The sequence below is a fragment of the Peromyscus leucopus genome, chromosome 10 (assembly GCF_004664715.2).
Source record: "Peromyscus leucopus breed LL Stock chromosome 10, UCI_PerLeu_2.1, whole genome shotgun sequence".
NCBI classification, from domain to species: Eukaryota; Metazoa; Chordata; class Mammalia; order Rodentia; family Cricetidae; genus Peromyscus; species Peromyscus leucopus.
The window spans coordinates 38,508,319-38,530,389 of NC_051071.1; the positions used below are offsets into that span (position 1 = coordinate 38,508,319).

Below are 22,071 nucleotides of genomic sequence, written 5' to 3' on the forward strand. Positions count from 1 at the left end.
AGTGACATACTTCCTCCAAAGGTCACATCTTCTAAGTCTCCCAAACAGTGTCATCAAAATGGGGATCAAGTGTTCAAATACCTGATGCTATAGGGGACTGTAGGTGGAGATTTTCTGTCCTGCAGCCAAATAATCACCCAGAGGCTTAATATTAATTAAAAATGCTCAGTCAGTAGCTCAGGCTTATTGCTAACTAGCTCTTACATCTTAAGTTAACCCATATTCCTTATTTATGCTCTGCCACATGGCAGGACCTTTATTAGCATAGTATGTTTATCTCCTGCTCCCTCTTTGGTCTGGCTGGTGACTCCTGACTGTGCCCTTCTCTTTCCCAGCATTCACAAATTAGCTTTCCCACCTAACTTTATCACGTTCAGCTATTTATTGACCAGTCAGCTCCTTTATTAAACCAATTTCAGCAATAAATCTTCACAGTGTGTAAAAGGATTATCTCACAGCAGGAGACATTCTCATTGTGTGTGTGTGTGTGTGTGCGCATGCGCGTGCACGTTGTGTATGTGTGTGTATGTATGTAGACAGGAGTTCATTCTCTTCTATCATTTGGGTCTTAAAGATTGAACTTGTGACTTCAGGCTTAGCAGTGAGTGCATTTACTACCTCAGAGACTCAATATTTCCCATTTTTGTTGAAATTCCTTGTAATTTTTAATAGGATGGAAATTCAAAAGACAATTTTATTTTCTTCCAAATATTATTAAAGAATAAATAATATTTCTGGTTGAGAATATTACAGTATTGCTATCTGATGCTTAAGCTCATAGCAGCTCCTTTCTCTAGGCACTGTAAGCACTATATGGGAATCATGAATCAACTTTTCTCCTTATTAGCTACTGTGAGGACTAATACTTACCTTTCTGCAAACATCTACATCAATATGCTTTTTGTGTAAGTCACCTGACTCCTAATGACAGTATCAACTCTTGAGTATGCACTTTTGATTTTTGCTTCATGTTTTCACACAGTTTTTAACAACTCTGTCTTCATGCAGCCAATATTTGTTTGTATGACAGTGATAAAACTGTGAGTTTCTCAGAATGGAATGTATATGTAATACTTGTTAAAAGTATAAATACTGAATAAAACTAATTCACAAAGGAAGATTTTATATTTTTCCATACTTATCCAAGTAATAAGTAACAAAGGCAGGCATTTGCTCTGCTGGTATTGCTATAGGCAGATTGGCACTTCACATTGTGATATTCATTGGTATCTGCTGTACAATTTTGGGAAAGTCACTCGGTCTACTTGTCCTAGTTTTCTATTATTATTGGAACAATAATACTCATTTTGGGGGGCTGGAGAGATGGCTCAGAGGTTAAGAGCACTGACTGCTGCTCTTCCAGAGGTCCTGAGTTCAATTCCCAGCAACCACATGGTGGCTCACAACCATCTGAAATGGGATCTGGTGCCCTCTTCTGTCCTGCAGTCATACATGCTTTATACATAATAAATAAATAAATCTTAAAAAAATACTCATTTTGAATAATATTCATACTTTTAAGGATTATTACAAGGAATAAAATAATGGAATAAAAAATAAGATATTAGTATAAGGTTGACCCAAAACTAATACCTAACAAAAGACCTGCTATGAACAATGAAATGTGTTATACAGTTGGTTTTGTTAGATTCACAATAGTTGAAATGAAATTTATAACATATGTATATTTAATAAAGATATTTTATTAGACTGAAGGAGGGCCCACTCTTGACAGCCTCATAGAGTTATGGTTTTAACACATCTCCAAATCCAGTCCCATGCTCAAGGAGTAGGGGCTACAATACATGAGTTTTTGATAATCTAACTGAGCATCTAGCAGGGTGACTGTGGAAGAGGGAGAAGTTGGCCTAGGTGATAGTCATGGGCAGGGTTAGATGAGAGAAGGCCTTGGCTATCAGGGCTGGTTCATACTTTAGGACTTACAGGTGCCTCGTGCTCGTTTTGACCTGGAAAAGCTCATTGGAATGCAAACAATCTCAGTTTCCTGTCCCCCACACTCTGGCCATTCTGGAAGGCATGTGCTCTTTCAAGCCTATGGACCCAGGGCTGGTCACTGGAATCATACTCCAAGAAGAGATCAGCTTTGACTCTCTGCCTAGGCTGTATTTCCCAGCTAGGTTGGCCCCGAGAGCTTGTCAGAAACTTTCTAGAACTTCCACTTAACAGACAGAGCTACACAAAGTCCATGTTGAGCAGAGTTTTACATAGAGAGGAAGAGAAAAACCAAGGATCAGACTTCTGTCTTTAGTAAACTCCCCATGTCTCAGGAGCTTCAAGACCCCATACTGCTGTTCTATGTTCACATTTCCCTTCCTCTACTTCACTGTGTACTGTTTTCTTTCTCTAAAATGAGGGTCAGACTAACACCACCAAAGGCCTGGCTCTTCAGGTGCCTTTAGATTCTGTAACCCAGAGGAAGTGGTTATGGGGGAAGACATTTCAACTCTGAGTTGAGATGCCCCAAACTCCATCTCCTAGCCAGAGTGAGAAGGCTTGGGATCTGCTTTTCTGAGGCATGGAATACTGGCTGGGGTGAAGAGGACAGACAGGGTGGTGTATTGGCTGGTTTTCTTTCTTTTCCTCCCCTCTTATTGAAAACAGATTTTTTTTTCCAGATAGTATATCATGATTACAATTTCCCTTCCTCCTACTCCTCCCAGTCCTTACCTAACCCCCCTCACATCTGGATCCACTCCCTTTTTGCCTCTCATTAGAAAACAAACAGGCTTCTAAGTGATAATAATACAATAACATTAAAAAAAATCTAATAAGATAGAACAAAAACCAAAACAATGTAACAGGAGGAAACAAACAAACAACGATAACAACAAAACAAGGAAAAGAGCTTAAGAAAGGGTACAAGAAACAGAGATGCAGAGACCCCTCTTTTACACCATTAGGTATCCCATAAATACACTAAACTGGAAGCCATAATATATACTCATAGGACTTGTAGAGTAATAGGAGAGAGAGAGAGAGAGAGAGAGAGAGAGAGAGAGAGAGAGAGAGAGAGAGAGAGAGAGAGAGAATGTGTGTGTGTGTGTGTGTGTGTGTGTGTGTGTGCGCACAAAATAAGACTTAAAAAAGCCATGACATGACAGTGTAAGACAAGGAACCTCCAAAGATAGTATTGAGTTCATTTTGTGTTGACCATCTACTGCTGGGCATGAAGCTTACACTAAAGAGTAGTTTGTTTCCCCAACAAGATTCCTTTGTAGAAAACTAAATTTTCATTTGCAAGTGGTTATCAATTGGAGATAGCTTCTGGATTAGGAATGGGATTACGAGGTCACTTCTCTTTCAGTTCTAGGATCCCATCTGGTGCATAGCCGTGCAGGCCTTGTTTAAGCAATGGACATACTTTCCTCTTACTCTATCTACATCCTCACCAGCATGAGCTGCCATTTGTTTTATTGACCTTAGCTATTCTGATGGTTGTAAGATGAAATCTCAAAGTATTTCTGATTTGCATTTCCCTGGTGCCTAAAGATGTTGAACATTTCTTTTGGTGTTTTGCAGCCATTTGAACTTCCTCTTTTGAGAATTCTGTTTAGATCTTTACTCCATTTTTAAATTGGATTATTTGTTTTCTTGACATTCTAATTTTTTATAGTTCTTTTTACATATTATGGATATTATCCCTCTATTGAATGTGGAGCTGGTAAAAATCTTTTCCCATTCTGTAGCCTGCTGCTTTGTCCTAATGATGATATCCTTTGCCATACAGAAGCTTTTCAGTTTCATGAGGTCACTGTTACTAATTGTTGATTTTAGTGCCTGTGCTAATGGTATTCTGTTCAGAAAGTCTTTTCTAGTGCCAATGAGTTCAGGAATATTCCTCACTTCCTCTTTTGTCAGGTTCAGCATATATAGCTTTATGTTCATGACTTTGATCCATTTTTGAGTTGAGTTTTGTGCAGGGTGATGAACATGGATTTATATAGATTCTTCATGCAGCCATCCAGTTTGACCAGCACCATTCGTTGAAGATGCTGTCTTTTTTCTAGTGTGTATTTATGACATCTTTATCAAAATGTAAGTGCCCATAAGTATGTGGATTTATGTCTGGATCTTCAGTCTGATTCCATTAACCAGTGTGTCTGTTTTTATGCCAATACTATGCTGTTTTTACCATATCTCTGTAGCAAAATTTGAAGTTGGGGATGGTGATTATCAGCAGGTCTGTTACCATTCAGGACTTTGTGTGTGTGTGTGTGTGTGTGTGTGTGTGTGTGTGTGTGTTTCCATATGAAGCTGAAAATTGCTTTTGAAGATCTGTGAAAAATTGTGTTGGAATTTTGATGGGTATTACATCGAATCTGTGGTTTGCTTTTGGTTGGATGGCCATTTTTATAATATTAATCCTACTAATGCATGAGAACTCCTTCCATCTCCTGATATCTTCTTCAATTTCTTTCTTTAATGCCCCAATGTTTTTATCATACAAATCTTTAACTTTCTTGGTTAGAGTTACCCCAGGGTATTTTATATTATTTGAGGCTATTGTGGAAGGTGCTGTTTCTCTGGTTTCTTTCTCAGTCCATTTGTCATTTATATATAGGAAGGCTACTATTTTTGTGAGTTAAGTTTGTATCCACCTACTTTGAGGAAAGTGTTTATCAGCTATAAGAGTTTCCCTGGTGAACTTTTTGGGTCACTTACATATATTATCATATTATCTGCAAATAAAGATACTTTTGAGTTATTCTTATCTAACTTGTATCTCCTTGATCTCCATCAGTTTTCTTAATGTTCTCACTAAGACTTCAAGAACTCTATTGAATAGGCATAGAAAGAATGGAAAACCTTGTTTTGTTCCTGATTTCAGAGGAATTATTTTGAATTTCTCTAAATTTAGGGTGATTTTGGCTATGAGTTTGCTGTTCACTGCCTTTTTTATGTTGAATTATGTTCTTTGTATTCTTAATGTCTCCAGAATTTTTATCATGAAAGAGTGTCAGATTTTGTCAAAGGCCTTTTTTTGCATCTAATAAGATTATTATATGATCTTTGTCTTTCTGTTTGTTTATATGGTAGAATACCTATATTTATGTTGAACCATCCTTGCATCTGGGATGAAGCCTACTTGATCATGCATGGCTGATGACCTTTTTGATGTGTTCTTAGACTCAATTGGCAAGTATTTTATTGAGTATTTTCATGCCTTTGTACATAAGGGAAACTGGCCTGTAATTTTCTTTCTCTGTGGTATCCTTATGGGGTTTGGGTATCAGGGTAATTGTGGTTTTGTAAAATGAATCGAGCAATGTTTCTTCTGTTTGTATTTTGTGGAATAATTAGAATATTGGCACCAACTCTTCTTTAAAAACCTGGTAGAATTCTGTACTAAAATCATCTAGCCTTAGACTTCTTTTTTTTGGCTATAGACTTTTAATTTTTGCTTTTATTTCACTAGTGGTTGGTTTAAATTGCTTACCTGATCTTGATAAACTTTGGTAAGTGGTGTATATTGAGAATATTATCCATTTCATTTCGATTTACAATTTGTTTGAATACAGAATTTTAAAGTAAGTCCTTATGATTTCCTGGAACTTCTCAGTGTCTGTTATGTCCCCTCTTTCATTTCTAATTTTGTTAATTTTTATATTTTCTCTTTGCCTTTAAGTTAATTTGGATAAGGGTTTGTCAACCTTAATGATTTTCTCAAAGAACTAACTTTTTGTTTCATTTAAATTTTCCTTTTTTTGTTTCTATTTTATTTCATCCCTGAATTTTATTATTTCTTTCCATCTACTCTTTTTGAATGTGATTTCCTTTTGTTCTAGCACTTTCTGGTGAGTGATAAGTAACTAGTACAAGATATCTAGTCTTTTTTTTTTTTTTTTTTTTTTTTTTTTTTTTTTATGAAGGCACTTAGTGATTTGACCATATCTCTTAGAACCACTTTCATCGTGTTCCATAAGTTTGGGTATGCATTTTTTGTTCAATTCTAGAAACTCTTTAATTTTTTTCCCTAATTTCAATCTTGACCCATTTTTTATTCAGTATAGAGTTGTTCAGTTTCCATGAGTTATTGTTTCTGTTGTTGGTATCTTGCTTCAATACATGGTGGTCTGATAGGAGGTAGGGTGTTATTTCAGGTTTTCTTGTATCTATTGAGACTTGTTTTATGTCTGAGTAAGTGGTCATTTTTGGAGAATGTTTAATGAGGTGCTCATAAGAGGGTATATTCTTTTGTTCTGAGGTGAAATGTTCTGTAAAAATCTGTTAGGTCCATTTGCTTTTTATATTATCTCCAGCATTTCTGTTTAGTTTTTGTCTAGATGACTTGTTTTGGTGAGAGTGTGATATTGATATCTCTTACTATCAGTATTTGAGGGTCAGTGCGTGATTTAAGTTATAGTGGTGTTTCTTTTATAAACTTAGGTGCTCTTGGGTTTGGTGCATAGGTGTTAAGAATTGCAGCGTCCTCTTGGTGGATTTTTCTTTGGAGATAAGATAGTGCTTCTTATCTCTTCTGATGAGTTTTGATGTAAAGTCCATTTTATCAGATATTAAAATAGATACATCACCTTGCTTCTTGGGTCCATTTTCTTAGAATATCTTTTTCCATCCTTTTACCCAGAGGTGATGTGAATACTTGATGTTGACGTGTGTTTCTGGCATGCAGCAGAAGGATGGATCCTGTTTTCACATGCATTCTGTTAGTTTGTGTCTCTTTATTGAGGAATTGAAAACATTGATGTTGTGAGTAGTGTTTGTTTATTCTTGTTATTTTGTTGTTGTGGTGTATGTGTCCCTCTCTTCTTTTAATTTACTGATCTGCCAGTATTCTTGTGTTTTCTCATATGTGGGCAACCTCCTTAAGTTGTAGTTTTCCACTTAGTGCCTTCTATAGGGCTGGATTTGTATTTGGTTTTTTATCATGGAATGTTTTATTCTCTCCATCTATGGTAACTGAAAATTTTGCTGCATATACTATTCCAGACTGGTATCTGTGGTCTCTTAGAGTCTGTAGAATGTCTGTCCAGGACCCTCTGGCTTTTCAAGTATCTATTGAGAAGTCAAGTGTTAATCTAATAGGCTTGACTTTATATGTTACTTGCTCTTTTTTTCTTACAGCCTTTAATATTCCTTTTATTCAGTACATTCAGTGTTTTGATTATTATGTGCTGAGGGTAATTTCTTTTCTGGTCTAGTCTACATGGTGCTCTGTATGCTTCTTGTATCTTGACAGGTGTCTCCTTCAGGTTAGGAAAATTTTCTTCAATGATTTTGTTTTAAATATTTTCAGTGTCTTTGACCTAGGTTTCTTCTCCTTCCTCTAGTCCCATTAATTTTCAATTTGGTCTTGTCATAGTATCCCAAATTTCCTGGATGTTTTGTACCAGGATTTTTTTTTTGTAGAGTTTACACTTTCTTTAACTGAGGTATCCATTTCTTCTATTGTGTCTTAAATGCCTGAGATTCTTCCATCCCTTGTATTCTGTTGTTGAGGATTGCTTCTGAATTTGCCAATTTTTCTTTTCCAGATTTCCCTCAGTTTTTTTTTTAAATTGATTTATCTTTTATTGATTCTATTCCACTTTCAGGTCTTTAGCTATTTCATTCATTTCCTTCCACTGTTTGTGTTTTCATAGGTTTCCTTTAGGAATTTATTAATTTATTCTTTTTTTTTTTTTTTTTTTTTTTTTTTTGGTTTTTTGAGACAGGGTTTCTCTGTGTAGCTTTGCGCCTTTCCTGGAGCTCACTTGGTAGCCCAGGCTGGCCTCGAACTCACAGAGATCCGCCTGGCTCTGCCTCCCCAGTGCTGGGATTAAAGGCGCGCACCACCACTGCCTGGCCATTAATTTATTCTTTAATGATCCCTGTCATATTCATAAAGGCAATTTTAGGCTCTTCATCTTATGCTTCAGCCATGTTGCAACATTCAGGGTGTACTGTGGTAGGGTTGCTGAGCTCTAGTGGAGATACATTGTCCTGGCTGTCATTGTGTTTTTATGCTGGCATCCAGGCATCTGGGCTTGGAATGATAGTAATTTTAGGTGCTGATCTCAGGTCTTGTATTTGTTATTTGGGTGTTTTATTCCGTGGTTTCTGTTGCCTCTTCTGGTTCTCAGTAGAGTGTGGTGGCTGTGTGTTTCCTGGTAGGGAATTGTCCTGGGATTTTGCTAGGTGTGGCCACTAGTTGTTTGAGTAAAATGGGTTTCTAGGTATTGAGAGCTGATACTTAGGAATGGGGCTGGACTGGGAGTAGGGTGGCATGAGATAAGGAAGTCCACAGGAGGGAGGAAAGAAGGGTTTTCTATCAGGAATACTTAGTCCCCTGGGAATGGGGCAGAGAGTAAGAAGAGTACATAACAAATAGTCTGTTACTGACTGGAGATGGAACTGGGAGGTTGGATTTGAAGGACAGTGGGTAGCATGAAGATCTAAAGCTTGCCTACCAGCTTTCTGCCTACTTGCTTCTCTGGCAGGCTTGGCTGGCAGGTGATCTCTTACATAGGAAACAAACAATCAACAACAATAACAACAAACCTTACTAAATATGTGTTTTCTCTTTTAGGAAGAAACTATTAGCATATTTTGCCTACTTTTCTAGTTTGCCTCAGTTTTTTTTTTTTATATTCAAATATAAATGTGGACTTGGCATTTGGGGGCACGGCTATTTTTAACTTAGGTATTTTTGAAATTTATTTTTATTTTATTTTATTTTATTTTGGGTTTTAGAGACAGGATTTCACTCTGTAGTCCTGGCTCTCTTGGAACTCACTTTATAGAACAGGCTGGCCTCAAACTCAGAGATCTACCTGCCTCTGCTTCCCAGGTGCTGGGATTAAAGGTGTGTGCCATCACCACCTGGCAGTATTTTGAAATTCTGATTAGGTGCATTTATGTTTATCATTGTTAAATACTCTGTATAAACTAAGCTCTATAATATAAAGAACTGACGTTATACCTGGTGATTTTTACCTGGAAATCTACATTGATATTAATATAGTGATTCTTGTTTTCAGGGTAATGGTATTTCTATCACACTTTAATTATTCTTTCACAATTCACTTTAAAGTGAATTAATTTCCCGTGGCTAATCTAAAGTTGTGTTTTACAGTTTCATTCGACATGATAATTTCTGTCTTTCAAATAGGTTGTTTAGATTCATTTATATTTAATAATATTATTGACATGAGTAGAGACTGACTGAACATCTATTTTTTAAGATGTCACAAACCAAAGGGTCTCTAGGAGACTAGCTATATTTATTTAAAGGTTGAAACTTAACAATCTGAATTACAGAACACCAATATCTGAGCCACAGATTTCCTTAGGTTTGCATATTTAACATTCGATTATTTTTTGTAAATTTTTAAAATTTACTTTTGTTATTGAAAATAGGATTTTTTGTTTTGTCAAGTAATATATCCTGGTTATGTTTTCCCCTCCCTCTCCTCCTCCCACTTCTTCCTTACCCCCATGCCATCTGGATCAACTCTCTTTCTGTCTCTCATTAGAAAAAAAGAATAGGCGGACAGGGACCATGTTGATGCAAGAGGCCTGTGTGGCCATCTGAAGCCATGAAGATGTTCATGGTCCACACTGCCACCAAGGGCCATGTTTTGGTCTGTGGTCCTACTGCAGCCAGAGGCTGTATTGATGTCTGAGGCCTGTGTTACCACCAAAAGCCAAGCAGATGTCGGTGGTCTGTGCTGCCCCCTGAAACCATGTTGGTGTCCTAGGGTCATACTGTCACTGGAGGCCATGTTTACGTCCATGGTCTGTGCTGCTGCCTGAATGAAGTCTGTGTCCATCTTACTATTTGATTTCTACTTCTCCCATCTGTCTTTTATTTCCCTCCTTGTTTTTGAGTATTTTTAGGTTACGTTTTATGATTTCATTCATATTCTTTGCAGGTATATTAGCTATAATTTCTTATTTTGTTACTTTAGTGTTTCCTTTAGGGATTTTTACAGTACATATCTTTTGGCCTGTCACCATTAAATGATATTATACCACTTCATATATAATCCAGACTTCTTTTTTTTTTTTTTTTTTTTTTTTTTTTTTTTTGGTTTTTCGAGACAGGGTTTCTCTGTGTAGCTTTGCGCCTTTCCTGGAACTCACTTGGTAGCCCAGGCTGGCCTCGAACTCACAGAGATCCGCCTGGCTCTGCCTCCCGAGTGCTGGGATTAAAGGCGTGCGCCACCACCGCCCGGCATAATCCAGACTTCTTAACTACAGTCAGTTCTTATTTCTCCTTTTCATGCTAATGTTGAAATACCATTCACACTTATATATGTTAAAACCCTCACAAAAGGCCAAGTCATTATTCACTCAGCCTCTAAATCACCCTTCTCACTTTGTGTTCTCACTTCTGTGAGATTCACAATGCATTTAAAATATATTTCCTAATTTAATCCAAGAGTTATAGGTATTTAGAATATGGTTCAGAATATATGTTCCACAGGGTAATGTTAGTCCTTTTCACTAAAGAACAGGCACAGTTTCAGACCAGACATACTGCAATTAGGAGAAACTGAAATATTAAAATCACCCAATCAGCAGTATTTGTGTTGGAGCCCTAGTAAGTGCTGCCTGCTCTCTGTTCCTGACAAAGCTTCCACTGTAATTGTTAATTCTCAATTCAAAGCTTTGTTTCTCATAGATGTACCATATGTTTTGACATGTCTCATCTGGGTAATGTATATAGAATGAGCTGGTCCTCTTCAGAATCTTTTTGTCTGTCTATGTGATTATCAAGTTAGATGGATCATGTATCAAAAATGTACCTTTTAGCCTTTATTCATGGAGTAGTGGGGCATGGTGTATTCTATCTTCATGATTCTGAAACATTATGACTAAGATCAGTATGTTCTAGTGAAATACTTCAAAGATCCAGATACAAATGGCACTCTTACTGCTAATGATGGTGAGCTTAAGAAAATATCAGTGATGGGAGCCCAACCTTTATTGGTCCATAACAAATCCTATTGTTATGATTCATGAGCTGTTGGTTAATACTAAAAATAAAATTACATAAACACATATGTATGTGATTCATAGTAAAGCTAAGCCGGTAAACACAAAATCATAACTTATATTTTACTATTACATATGCTGTGGATATTTTGTGGCTTCCTATGCATGGAGAAGTTTAAGGTGTATGCTACTGCTCATTTTTCCCCAACTCTACATTGCATAATACTCCATAGGTTGCTTGAAACTTGCCATAGTGCAGGTATTTATACCAGAGGTATAGGCATCTGGCAAAACTCAGTTTCTGATTTGTCTTTTTGTTTGTGGTCCAGGCCTAAGTAAGTGATAGAGAAAATGTTAGCAATGCAGCTAGAAGTCAAGCCTTTCCTATCTGTGGCTGGTACATTGGGAGTAGCACAGAACACTGAGAAAATAGTCTGTTGTATAAAATGCTTATCTAACTCAGTAAAGAAATACTGGTGTCATGAGCAAATGAGTTAAGTTCTGAAACTTTTTTCTTTTCATTTTGTCTGTTTCTTTAACTTAAAATATCAATCAACAGTCATGAGAGAACTCACAACCTTGTTAGGTTGCAACCATAGGATGCCTATAGATATAAGAATTTGACAAAATGAAAATGTTCTATCAAAATCAATTGATGACAGGAAACTTACTCTAAGGGGCATTGTGTATTATCATTTGTGAAGTGTATTCATATATCTATTGATGATATACTTCCACATATTTATTAACTCAGCCAACAACAAATACTAGGAAGCACTTACAATGCTTAAATTCTCTCAGATTAAGACTCTTCATTTATTAATCCAGTGGTCAATCCATAAGAATGATACTGGAAATTTATGTTTTCATTTTTGTAACTATTCCACCAGCAGCCTTTTATCATTCTCTCTAATCCCACAGACGGACATGACAGGGGTGGCAATGGCATCTTTGTGTAGTTGTTAGTACCCTAACTTGATATGTTATAGTCACTTTTGCTTGTGTCAAACTCCACCCTTTAGTGATTCTTCCATCTCCTCTTAGTTACCTCCCATCATTTCTTTTATTACCAATGCCTTCCTTTTAACAAGCTGGAGACTACAGTTGATTCTGTTACAGTTAGTCACATGTGAGTCCATAGATTCCCAGTGAGGACCAGAGGGTGCTTGCTGTGGGATGTCATTCTGTATGCTGTGAATATGTGTTGCTCTGATTGGTTGCTAAATAAAATACTGACTGGCCAGTAGCCAGGCAGAAATTATAGGCAGGACAAGCAGACAAAGAGAATTCTGGGAAGAAGAAGGCTGAGTCAGAGTCACCAGCCAGACACAGAAGAAGCAAGATGACAAGGCAGAACTGAGAAAAGGTGCCAAGCCTCATGGCTGAATATAGATAAGAATTATGGGTTAATTTAAATGTAAGAGCTAGTCAGTAATAAGCCTAAGCTAATGGCTGAGCAGTTATAATTAATATAAGCTTCGGAGTGATTTTTTTTATAAGTTGGCCACAGGTCTGTGGGGGCTTGGCAGGACCAGAGATACTTTCTGGCTACATTTGGCGTACCAATGTAGGGCTCTCAAATTTCCATAGGCCTAAAAGAGTTTAAAGGGACTTCTAAACACACCATAATGGAGCCAAAAACAGTTTTCTACTTCATGTTTCATGTGGGTTGCAATATAGAGACACCATCCCACCATTCAGGGAGCAACATGTAAAGCTATGGAACACGTGGTGACATATAGGTTAATAGAAATGAGCTGAGTTTAGTTAAAAGAGCTAGCTAGCAGGAAAATTGAGCCATAAGCCATGGCCATGCAATTTGTAATTTATATAAGCCTCTGTGTGTTTACTTGGGTCTGAGAGGCTGCAGGACCAGGGGAAACACAGAAAAACTTCCAACTACAGGTCCTTGTCACTGCTTTTTGATTATAGTCTTTCTTACAGAGACATTATAGTGAAATATTTTAGGTTTGTAAGGGGATTATAGATTATATAATAGACATCCATCCATATATCTTCTGTCATGTTTAAGGAGAAACACATAGGAAATACCCTTGAAGATCCTTGTATTTCTCTCTAATTCTACTTCCTCTTTTTTTCTCCACATCTAAGCACTAGCCTAAATCCATCATTTTCAGATACAGTCTAGACTCAGGCTTCATAGTTTGTTTTACATGCTCTTAATTATACAAAACATAACAACCCTGTGTTTTACACACACACACACACACACACACACACACACACACACACACACACACACATATTCAATATATTTCATACTTTAGATCAATTTTAAGTTTATAAAATTACCGAGCAGAAAGAAATCTCCTCTGACTTTACCTCACAATTGGAAAATACATTTTCATTCGTCTTTCCTGAATTTCTGTGAAGGCCAGGGCTTTTACATTAGCAGTTTTACAGCTGATAGTTGGAATTGGGTAAGTTCCTCAACAATGTGCACAGCATAGTCCTCCTGAGAATCTCCTTCATTAGGCATAGTGCTTGATCCAAAACATCTGTTGAATTAATAGAAGTACGAACAAACATATTTTAAATCCTAGTATCAACAGTGGAAGCTCCTCGTGTCTTTCCACAAATAACAGGCTGGACCATTAAAGACTTCTCTGTCAGAAATAAAGGAGAATGGGTTCAACTGTAGGCAGCAGAGATAAGGTCTTCAGACTCTCATAAGCAAGGACGAGATTGTCAGTCACCACCAGGAGTAATGTTCTCAAAGCAGCAAAGCTTGCAACTCAAAGACATTTGTAAGCTGGGGACTGCCTCTGTTTACCGGCTGAGAGAGCTTCAGATAATGGACCATGAATGCCTGCTATGCAAGAGCACTATGCAATAAGTTTTCATTTGCTACTAGTCAGCCTTAGGGATCAAGGACAGTTAAACACATAACCCACTCATGCATGTTATTTTAAAGGCACATTTTAAAGTTATAAATATGGTACATTGAGTTAATGAGGTATGTTCTTTTGGTGACAAATATTTACATTCCACATATGCCTCTTGGTGTCAAGACACCATTTCATTTTCTTTCTTTTCTCAGGAGGCTGGGATGCAGATGGAAGAGGCCCTTGTGTCTGGGACACATTCACCCATCAGGGAGGAGAGCGAGTTTTTGAGAACCAGACTGGTGATGTAGCATGTGGCAGCTACACTCTGTGGGAAGAAGATTTGAAATGTATCAAACAGCTTGGATTGACTCATTACCGCTTCTCTCTTTCCTGGTCACGTCTGTTACCTGATGGGACGACAGGTTTCATCAACCAGAAAGGCAAGTGCTTCTTAAAAATAGAAGGTTGCAGCTTTAATTCAAGGTTACTGCTGCAGTCTGGCATAATTAATCCAGCATGCTGTTCTGCAGGGCAGCTTTGAAAATCACAAATTTTCAGAGTGATTATAGGATAAAATTTTTGAAATGGGTTTGCATTAGCTTCCTCAATAATATTTTTGTTTGCCTGGGCTCTTGAACTGTTGGAGGAGGAAGGAGGGGTATATTGGCAAGAAGAAGGCTGGAATAAGGGTTTTATTCAGGTAAGATGTTACCTCAGTGAAGGTGAATTCCCAAAAGCTGTTGTATTAAACTACTTTTGTAGTTGTGTCATCCATGAGGAATTATGAAAGCCCCAAAGAACCTGAAAGGCTTAGGAGAATTTCAGCTGCACTGAGCTCCCAATGACAGCAGAGGGCTTACGTCCCCAGCTCCCTGGAGCGCACTTAGTTGAGACGAGGTGTGAAGCATCCAGTGCATCATTACATACTGGGTGTATTGGTTTCTCTTGGCATCACTCAGTGACTTAGTTTCTCCGTGAGTAGAAAGGAATGCCACAAGAGTTTACACTTCAGAGAATTATTAAAGATTACATGGAATGATTTTGTGCTTCATATAGTACCTGGACTATCATAGACATTTATTAAGTGCTAGCTATTCTTATAATGCATAAATAAGAGAAACATTGACTTTTACATTGGATGCCTTACTTAGGCATTTTAACACCCACTTTCTCTCATTCTCAAACCAATAAGGAAGACACCATGATCATATTTTATAGATGTGAATGTCCAAGTCCACCTATTTGGCAAATAAATCTGAAATCTAAACTTATGATCTAGCTACACTTTATATAAATAGACTTGGAAACTTGGCCTGGGGACCAAATCTGGCCCACCACCTGTTTTTGTAAATAAAGTTTTACTGGAGCACAGCCATGACCATTTATTGCACATCATCTATGGTTGCTTCCCTACTGCAATGGCAAAAGTGAGTAGATGGGGTGGAGAGCATATGGCCTACAAAGTCCAAAATATTAACGATCTGGTTCTTTGCAGGAAAAGTTTGCCAACCCCATATTCTACAGCATATGGCTCCTAAACACACGCCCTTTATTATTACTTGGTCCTGGAAAAGAATTCACGCCACTCATAGAAGAGGTACTAGATCAAGCAAATGAAGTGCGCTGAGTGTAAAATATAGGGAGCATCCCATAAACACAGGATGGACAATTGCATGACCTGAGAGTGGCTCCACTCCCTATGTCACCAAACTTTCCACACTCTCAGATCCTTCATAATGCCATGTGTAAGCTACAGAAGTTAGTGCATGCAACAACTCATGATGCTAGTTCCTGCCTGTGCTTGGGAATTTGCAGTGTTTGTCTCACACGAGACTGGCTATTTCCTCCTTGTGAAATGTATCTACAATCACAGAGGCTTGTAGGACACTCTGGACTTTAGGGCTGGAGCTCCCCAAATAGGAACAACCCAAGATAAGGAGGCCTATTGCTGCAATTCAGGAGATAGTAATCAAATTGAATGTAGAATTATGGCACATCATTGATTGTTTTTATTTCTGACTTTGAACAAGAGGTGGTATGTTGGTCAGCTCAAAGGAGAACCCATATTTTTCTATCTTGCTCACCCAACATCTCTGCCTTCTTTTTTCTTTGGTACCATGATACCTCAGGCTCTGACAATTGACTCTGAGTGAGCTCAGTGTCTTGCTTCTTTCATTTCACTTGTTGCCAATTGTATTTGACTGTCTTTGTGCCTTTGTAGCTGTTAGCCTTCTCCCTTGCTCAGCATCCTTCTAGCCCTCACCTGTTTATTATTTTAAACAAGGACTTTTTGGCATATACAGACAGATTTGCCTGCCTCCTTCCTTTCTGTCCTCCAGTCTTTCCTATAAATACATCCACATCAACTTTCCTAAATCTTGGTCTAATTCATAGTAGGCTGGGTCATCTCCTGCCAAAACAGCATTTGAAAAACATTGTTTTCATTATTTCAAGGCTCAGTAAGAAATTTTCTTCCTCCTGTATCATTCTAAGTTCTATTTGACTTAGTTTTAACTTACTTCTGAGGCCTTCTAAGCTGCCATTTTCCATGGTGTATTTGTATGAAATCTCCCAAACACACAAGGTACCACCACTTATTAAACATAATACACATCTTTCACATTTGCAGGAATTTGCTCACACTCTTCTTCATGCTTAGAATGGCCTTTCTTTAACCCCCAATTACGTTTGCTGAAGGCTTAACCTCCCATTTAGGCTTTTTTTTTTTTTTTGCTCTAAAATGTCCATCTGTTCCAAGCAGAAGATAATCTAATCTCTATTCTCTCTCAGTCTCTCCCTCTCTATCATCTATCAATCATATCTATCATCTATATCTATCTATCTATCTATCTATCTATCTATCTATCTATCTATCTATCTATCATCTACCATCTCATAGCACATGCAAATTTCTCATACTCTTTACTGTTACTTTTTAGAGCACTTTGTATTTAATTCCACTCAGAGTGTATTGAGTATGACTTATGCCTAAAAGACTGTGCTATGTACTCACAACAAAGATGGAAGGGAATCCCTTGAATTGCTTATATTGTGAAGGGCAGATAATTCTGTCTGAAGAGCTCTGAAATCTAGTCTACTGCCTTCCAGAGAAAGATGCTGTGGGATGTCCTGTATGCTGTGAATATATGTTGTTATGATTGATTGATAAATAAAACACTGATTGGCCAGTAGCCAGGCAGGAAGGGTAGTGTAGGCAGGACAAGGAGAGAGGAGAATGCTGGGTAGAAGAAGGCTGGGGAGGGAGATGCTGCCAGCCACCACAAGGAGAAGCACGATGTAAGATACTGGTAAGCCACAAGCCATGTGGCAAGGTATAGATTTATAGAAATGGGTTAATTTAAGATATAAGAACAGATAGCAAGAAGCCTGCCACAACCATACAGTTTACAAGTAGTGTAAGTTTCTGTGTGTTTACTTGGGGGACTCGAGTGGGAGAGATTTGTACTGATTGCCGATAGGCTGGGACACAGGAAAACTTCAGCTACAGAAGGATTCAGTAAATAGTTCCTTAATTTATTAAGGTCAGTAACAATCATAAAAACCACTGAGTACAGTGATGATCTCCTTTTATTGAGCAGGTAGTACATGTCAGTCAGTGTGCCAAACACAGCACTTGCTTTTGCAGTTTTATGTTCCTATTAGGCCCATGCATGAGAGGCCTCCATAACATGGGCCATGGGCATAAGGCTGGGTTCAAAATTTCTAAGATGACAAATTTGGTTATTACTGAGTTCAGCTTAGATCTGCCATCAAAATCCTAGTGCTCAGTATGGAGTGCACCAAAAACCATGCAAAACCACCTGAACTCTGCTGTAATTTTGCTCATCAAATAAGTATAAGTTCCATGTTTCCAAGACTCTTTTCATTGGTGGAGTTTCCAATGAGCTTTCACTTGGATGATACAGAACATAATGATAATAATCTTCAGAACTGTGATTACCACCAGGGTTATAAGACAGCCCTACCATTCCCTCTTTGAACCTCTAAGATCCTGAGGGCTCTTACTGAGGTCTTCTCTACAACTAAACGGGCATTTCAAGTGGAAGTTAATGTATGTAAATATTTATTTCATTATCTTGGTTTGTCATATTTGATGAAGATATTCATATATTTTGCTACAGAGAAAACTGACCCAGACCAACTGTGGTTTTTAACTTATTGTATGACACATGATCTGCTTTTTCTCTCCAAAATGCCCAGATTCTGAAGATATTCTCTCTCTCTCTTTTTTGTTTTTGTTTTTGTTTTTTTCAAGACAGGGTTTCTCTGTGTAGCTTTGTGCCTTTCCTGGAACTCACTCTGTAGCCCAGGCTGGCCTCAAACTCAGAGATCCACCTGCCTCTGCCTCCTGAGTGCTGGGATTAAAGGCGTGCACCACCACCACCTGGCTGAAGATATTCTTTCTTAAGACTTATTTATTTATTCTTTGTGTTGCACAGAGGCAAAAGTATGTGTATATGTACATTTATTTACATGCTTGTAGAGGCCAGAAGACAGTCATTGTATGCCTTTTCTCAGGCTCATTATCCTCCACCTCTCTGTTTTTGAGATAGGGTCCCCTTTTGGCCAGCAACTCGCCAAGTAGTCCAGGCTGGCTGGGCTAGCCAGTGAAATTCAGGGATCTTCCTGTCTCTGTCACATCAGCTCTGATATTATAAGCCTATTCCATCACACCCTACTTATAAATTATTGTTTCTGGGAACTGAACTCAGGTCCTCAGGCTTACAAGGCAAGCACTGTACAGAGTGAACAATCTCCTGCCTTTTACCAAGGTTTTTAGCTAAAGAAGTATGAAGCTGTACCAATATATCAAACATTGAGAGACAGCTTAACACATGCAGAAGTTTGTGGACACACTGAGAGTCAGTGATCCAAGAGCAAGGAGGCAGAGAAACTGGAACATTGACATAGAGGCACAAAGGTTGCTGGAGCTAGTTGAGTGATCTGGGGGTGGTGAGGACAGACTCTTGCCAAGCGCACTTGGTGATCACCTGGCCATCACACACAGCTCTTTTTGTGTTTGGCCTCAGTCATAGCTGATGAATAATCTAAAGTTTCTTCTGAACAAGAAGGCACAGGATGTGCTTACAGGAAGTGGGATTTCAGCAAGCAGCTGCTCATTCTTGTGCAGTGATCTGTTGAAGAGATTGGAATGGTTTAAACTCAGAAAGGCCATTGTGTGCCACCCCATTTAAACATTTTCCCAAAGACCATGTAAAGATTAAAACAAAACATTCTTACTGTTGTTGTCCAGGAACACAAGACACTCTCTCTGTCTCTGTCTCTTTGTCTGTCTCTCTAGGTGTCTCTGTCTCTGTATCTTTCTCTGTCTCTCTGTCTGTCTGTCTCTCTTTATCTATCTCTGTTTCTGTCTCTGTCTGTCTCCCTCTCGCTCTCCCTGTCCCCCCCCATCTCTGTTTGACTACCTATTCCAAAGTTTGATTATGGGACATTTGGAACCTTGTTAAATTCTATGTTCTCAAACCAGGAGAATATTTTACAAAGTAAGATTCTGGCATAGCTTTTCTTTTTCAAATGTCAAGTTTTCAGGGTTTAACAAGAAAAGAATGAGTTGGCAACTGAAGCCACATAGCTCTGTATTTTTTAGCTGTCTAAGTGCATTTTCATATCTGCCACAAATGTAGGTTTTTATGGGATTGCTAGGAGACACAAGTCTTGAAAAGAAAGGGAAAAATGTGAATATACGTGCAGAAAATTCTTGTTCACTTAAGACATCAAGTGGAAGAGTACTTCGTAGGAATGGCTTACATAAGAAGACTAACTCACAGCTACCTTGTGTTTTATGTTCAGCCTAACTGTCGCCTGAATAATGTTTCCTTACATGACAAACATGTAATGTTTTGAATTTTAGACATCTTGAAGACTAGCTAGCAAGAGAAACTTTACAGTAAGGACATGAAGATGAGATTATCTTGGATGATCTGTGTGGGACTACTGTAATCACATGGATTATTAAGGGAAGGAGGACAGATGATTAGAGTCAGAGGAGATATAAGGACTGAAACAGATTGGAGAGGAGAGATGAGGTGAAGATGAAGAAAGGAACCGCAAAGAAGGCATGCAAGGGGACCCCTACCACCCAGAAAAGGCAAGGAGGTGGACTGTACTTGAAAGCTTGCCAAAGGAAGGTGCCTTTATTGCCATCTTGTCCAAAACCTCTTGAAAACTATTTGGATTTCTGGCCTCCAGAGCCATAGACACTTTATGTGCAATTTGTTACAGCAGCAGCAGCAGCAAAGAACTAAAACAGTCCTTGGACCACCCAAGAAACTGGTGGTATGAGTCTAGAGGTGCCTGCCACTCAAAGAATATTAGCACATATCTGACAGAGGTTGGACATGTGATCAAAACAAATTCTATTATAATTTCATAGTTGGATAATTTGGCCTGCCTGACTTCCCTTCTCTCCATCCCTTCATTTCTCCCTCCTCCCATCCCTCCCTTCCTTTCCCCTTTCCCTTTTCATTCCTTCTTCCCTTTCTTCCCCCTTCCTTCTCCTCTTTCTCTCTTCCTTCCCCATCTCGGTCTTACTGGAAGCATGCTTGCTGAAACTTGTAGCTATCTTCTCTTATAACAGAGTTTCCCTATTTCTCTGTTCTGTATAATCCTGTTCACTGCTGATGAGACAAAGGAAAAAAGCCCATTCCCTGTGGTGTCCGACTTCTGTGGCATTGAGAAAAAAAAAAAAAAAAAAAAAAAAAAAAAGATGGCCTTGCCCAGTTGTTTTTCTTTCTCAGGGAAGTCTGGATTTGATCAAATGAGAGGACTGAGTTGGCTGGTAGGTTGTGCAAGGATCTGAGGTTGTGTTGGCAGGTGCAACAGCATTTGGGAGACCACATTAAATGGGTCACATAGAGGCAACTCATTCTGAGATGGAGGCAAAGAAGAGCTATATTAAGAAGAGATAAGTCAGCATGTGAGAGGCCTCTGTGAGACAAATCACCTCAGAATTCAAGTTCCTTGGGATCTACTTGCAGTTAATTTTTGTCATTGGGTGTTTGATGTTGTCATATTATTTCAAACAATGATCACTTTGCCATGCCAGCCCCACCACCCAACTGCTACATGCTACCTTTGTATGCCAGTTAGTCCGAGATGGCTTATTTTTTCATACATCTACTCCAACTTTTCAAAGATCAAATAAACAGAAATGGGCTTATTTAAAACAAAAGTGTGGTATTAACTATGAGAGAAACTTGTAGACATTTTACTTCTTCAAATAGTCAATCTTGTCCTAACTATCTGGAACAGAACAGAGTCCAAATGACCATTCAATGTCAAGACCTTCAGATTGGTCACAGCTGGTCACTTGAGAACATGGAAGATTAGTTGCTACTGAATCTTACTTAGCAGTCTTATTGATAAGTGAAACTTAGTACCTTCAAAACCATGATCTTATCCAATTCTTATAGTCACTGCAAGGTGGCACTGTTAGCATCTCTTTTCCAAAAATGAGGACTGTAGGCATGCAGTGGTCAAGTGGTTTGTCTAAGTTCCTATGATTAAGTTGTGTGAATATGGTACCTTGCTCTTAGAATCTCACTGTAGCTGGACATACAGCTCAATGGCAGACTGCTTGCCTAGTGTTCACAAAAACCTTAGGTTCAATCCCTCCCTATTAACACACACACACACACACACACACACACACCACTCTACCACCTCACAGAAAAGTTGTAAAAGTTGTATTATATCATCAAGTAAACTGTATAAAGCTGAAGCAAAAAAGATGTTCCATTCTAGGATATTACATATAAATTATGCAACAGAGCATGAATACCTAAACACATAAAATGTATTTAATGCCAACTCATGATTATCATGTTGCCTGAATTAAAATTGATTGGTTACCATTAAAGAGTTCTCATAAAAGGATAATAAAAAAGATCTAATATTATGACCAGGTCTGAGTAGGTAGAAGCTGAGGCTAATGAGAAGTCACATTTCCTTTGGTTTAGGAACATTTGTAAACAGGAAAGATGATATGTTGTTGTGGGGGAAACCTCAGACTCAGTATGGGACTAAATATTGTCTATTCCATTTGAGAACACTCAGGCTCTCTTGATATCAGTTTTCATGTGTTTAATAGGAATAAGACTTAGTGCTAGAATTAAGTAAAAGCACATGCTATCTAGTGTATATATAGTATGGACTCAATAAAAGAAACTTATCTGCAAGACAAGCCAATGAAAAGTGTTCATTAGGAGGGGCTTAAAGCTTA

General features: G+C 38.2%; 1 protein-coding gene across 1 annotated transcript in view; it reads left to right on the forward strand.

Moving 5' to 3' along the window:
- LOC114690923 (cytosolic beta-glucosidase) overlaps positions 1-22,071 on the forward strand; it is a 139,900-nt gene that overhangs the window by 44,501 nt on the left and 73,328 nt on the right. The window contains exon 2 of the mRNA XM_037209028.1: positions 14,021-14,248. Coding sequence (XP_037064923.1) covers positions 14,021-14,248 — 228 coding nt within the window. The remainder of the gene's footprint in view (positions 1-14,020; positions 14,249-22,071) is intronic.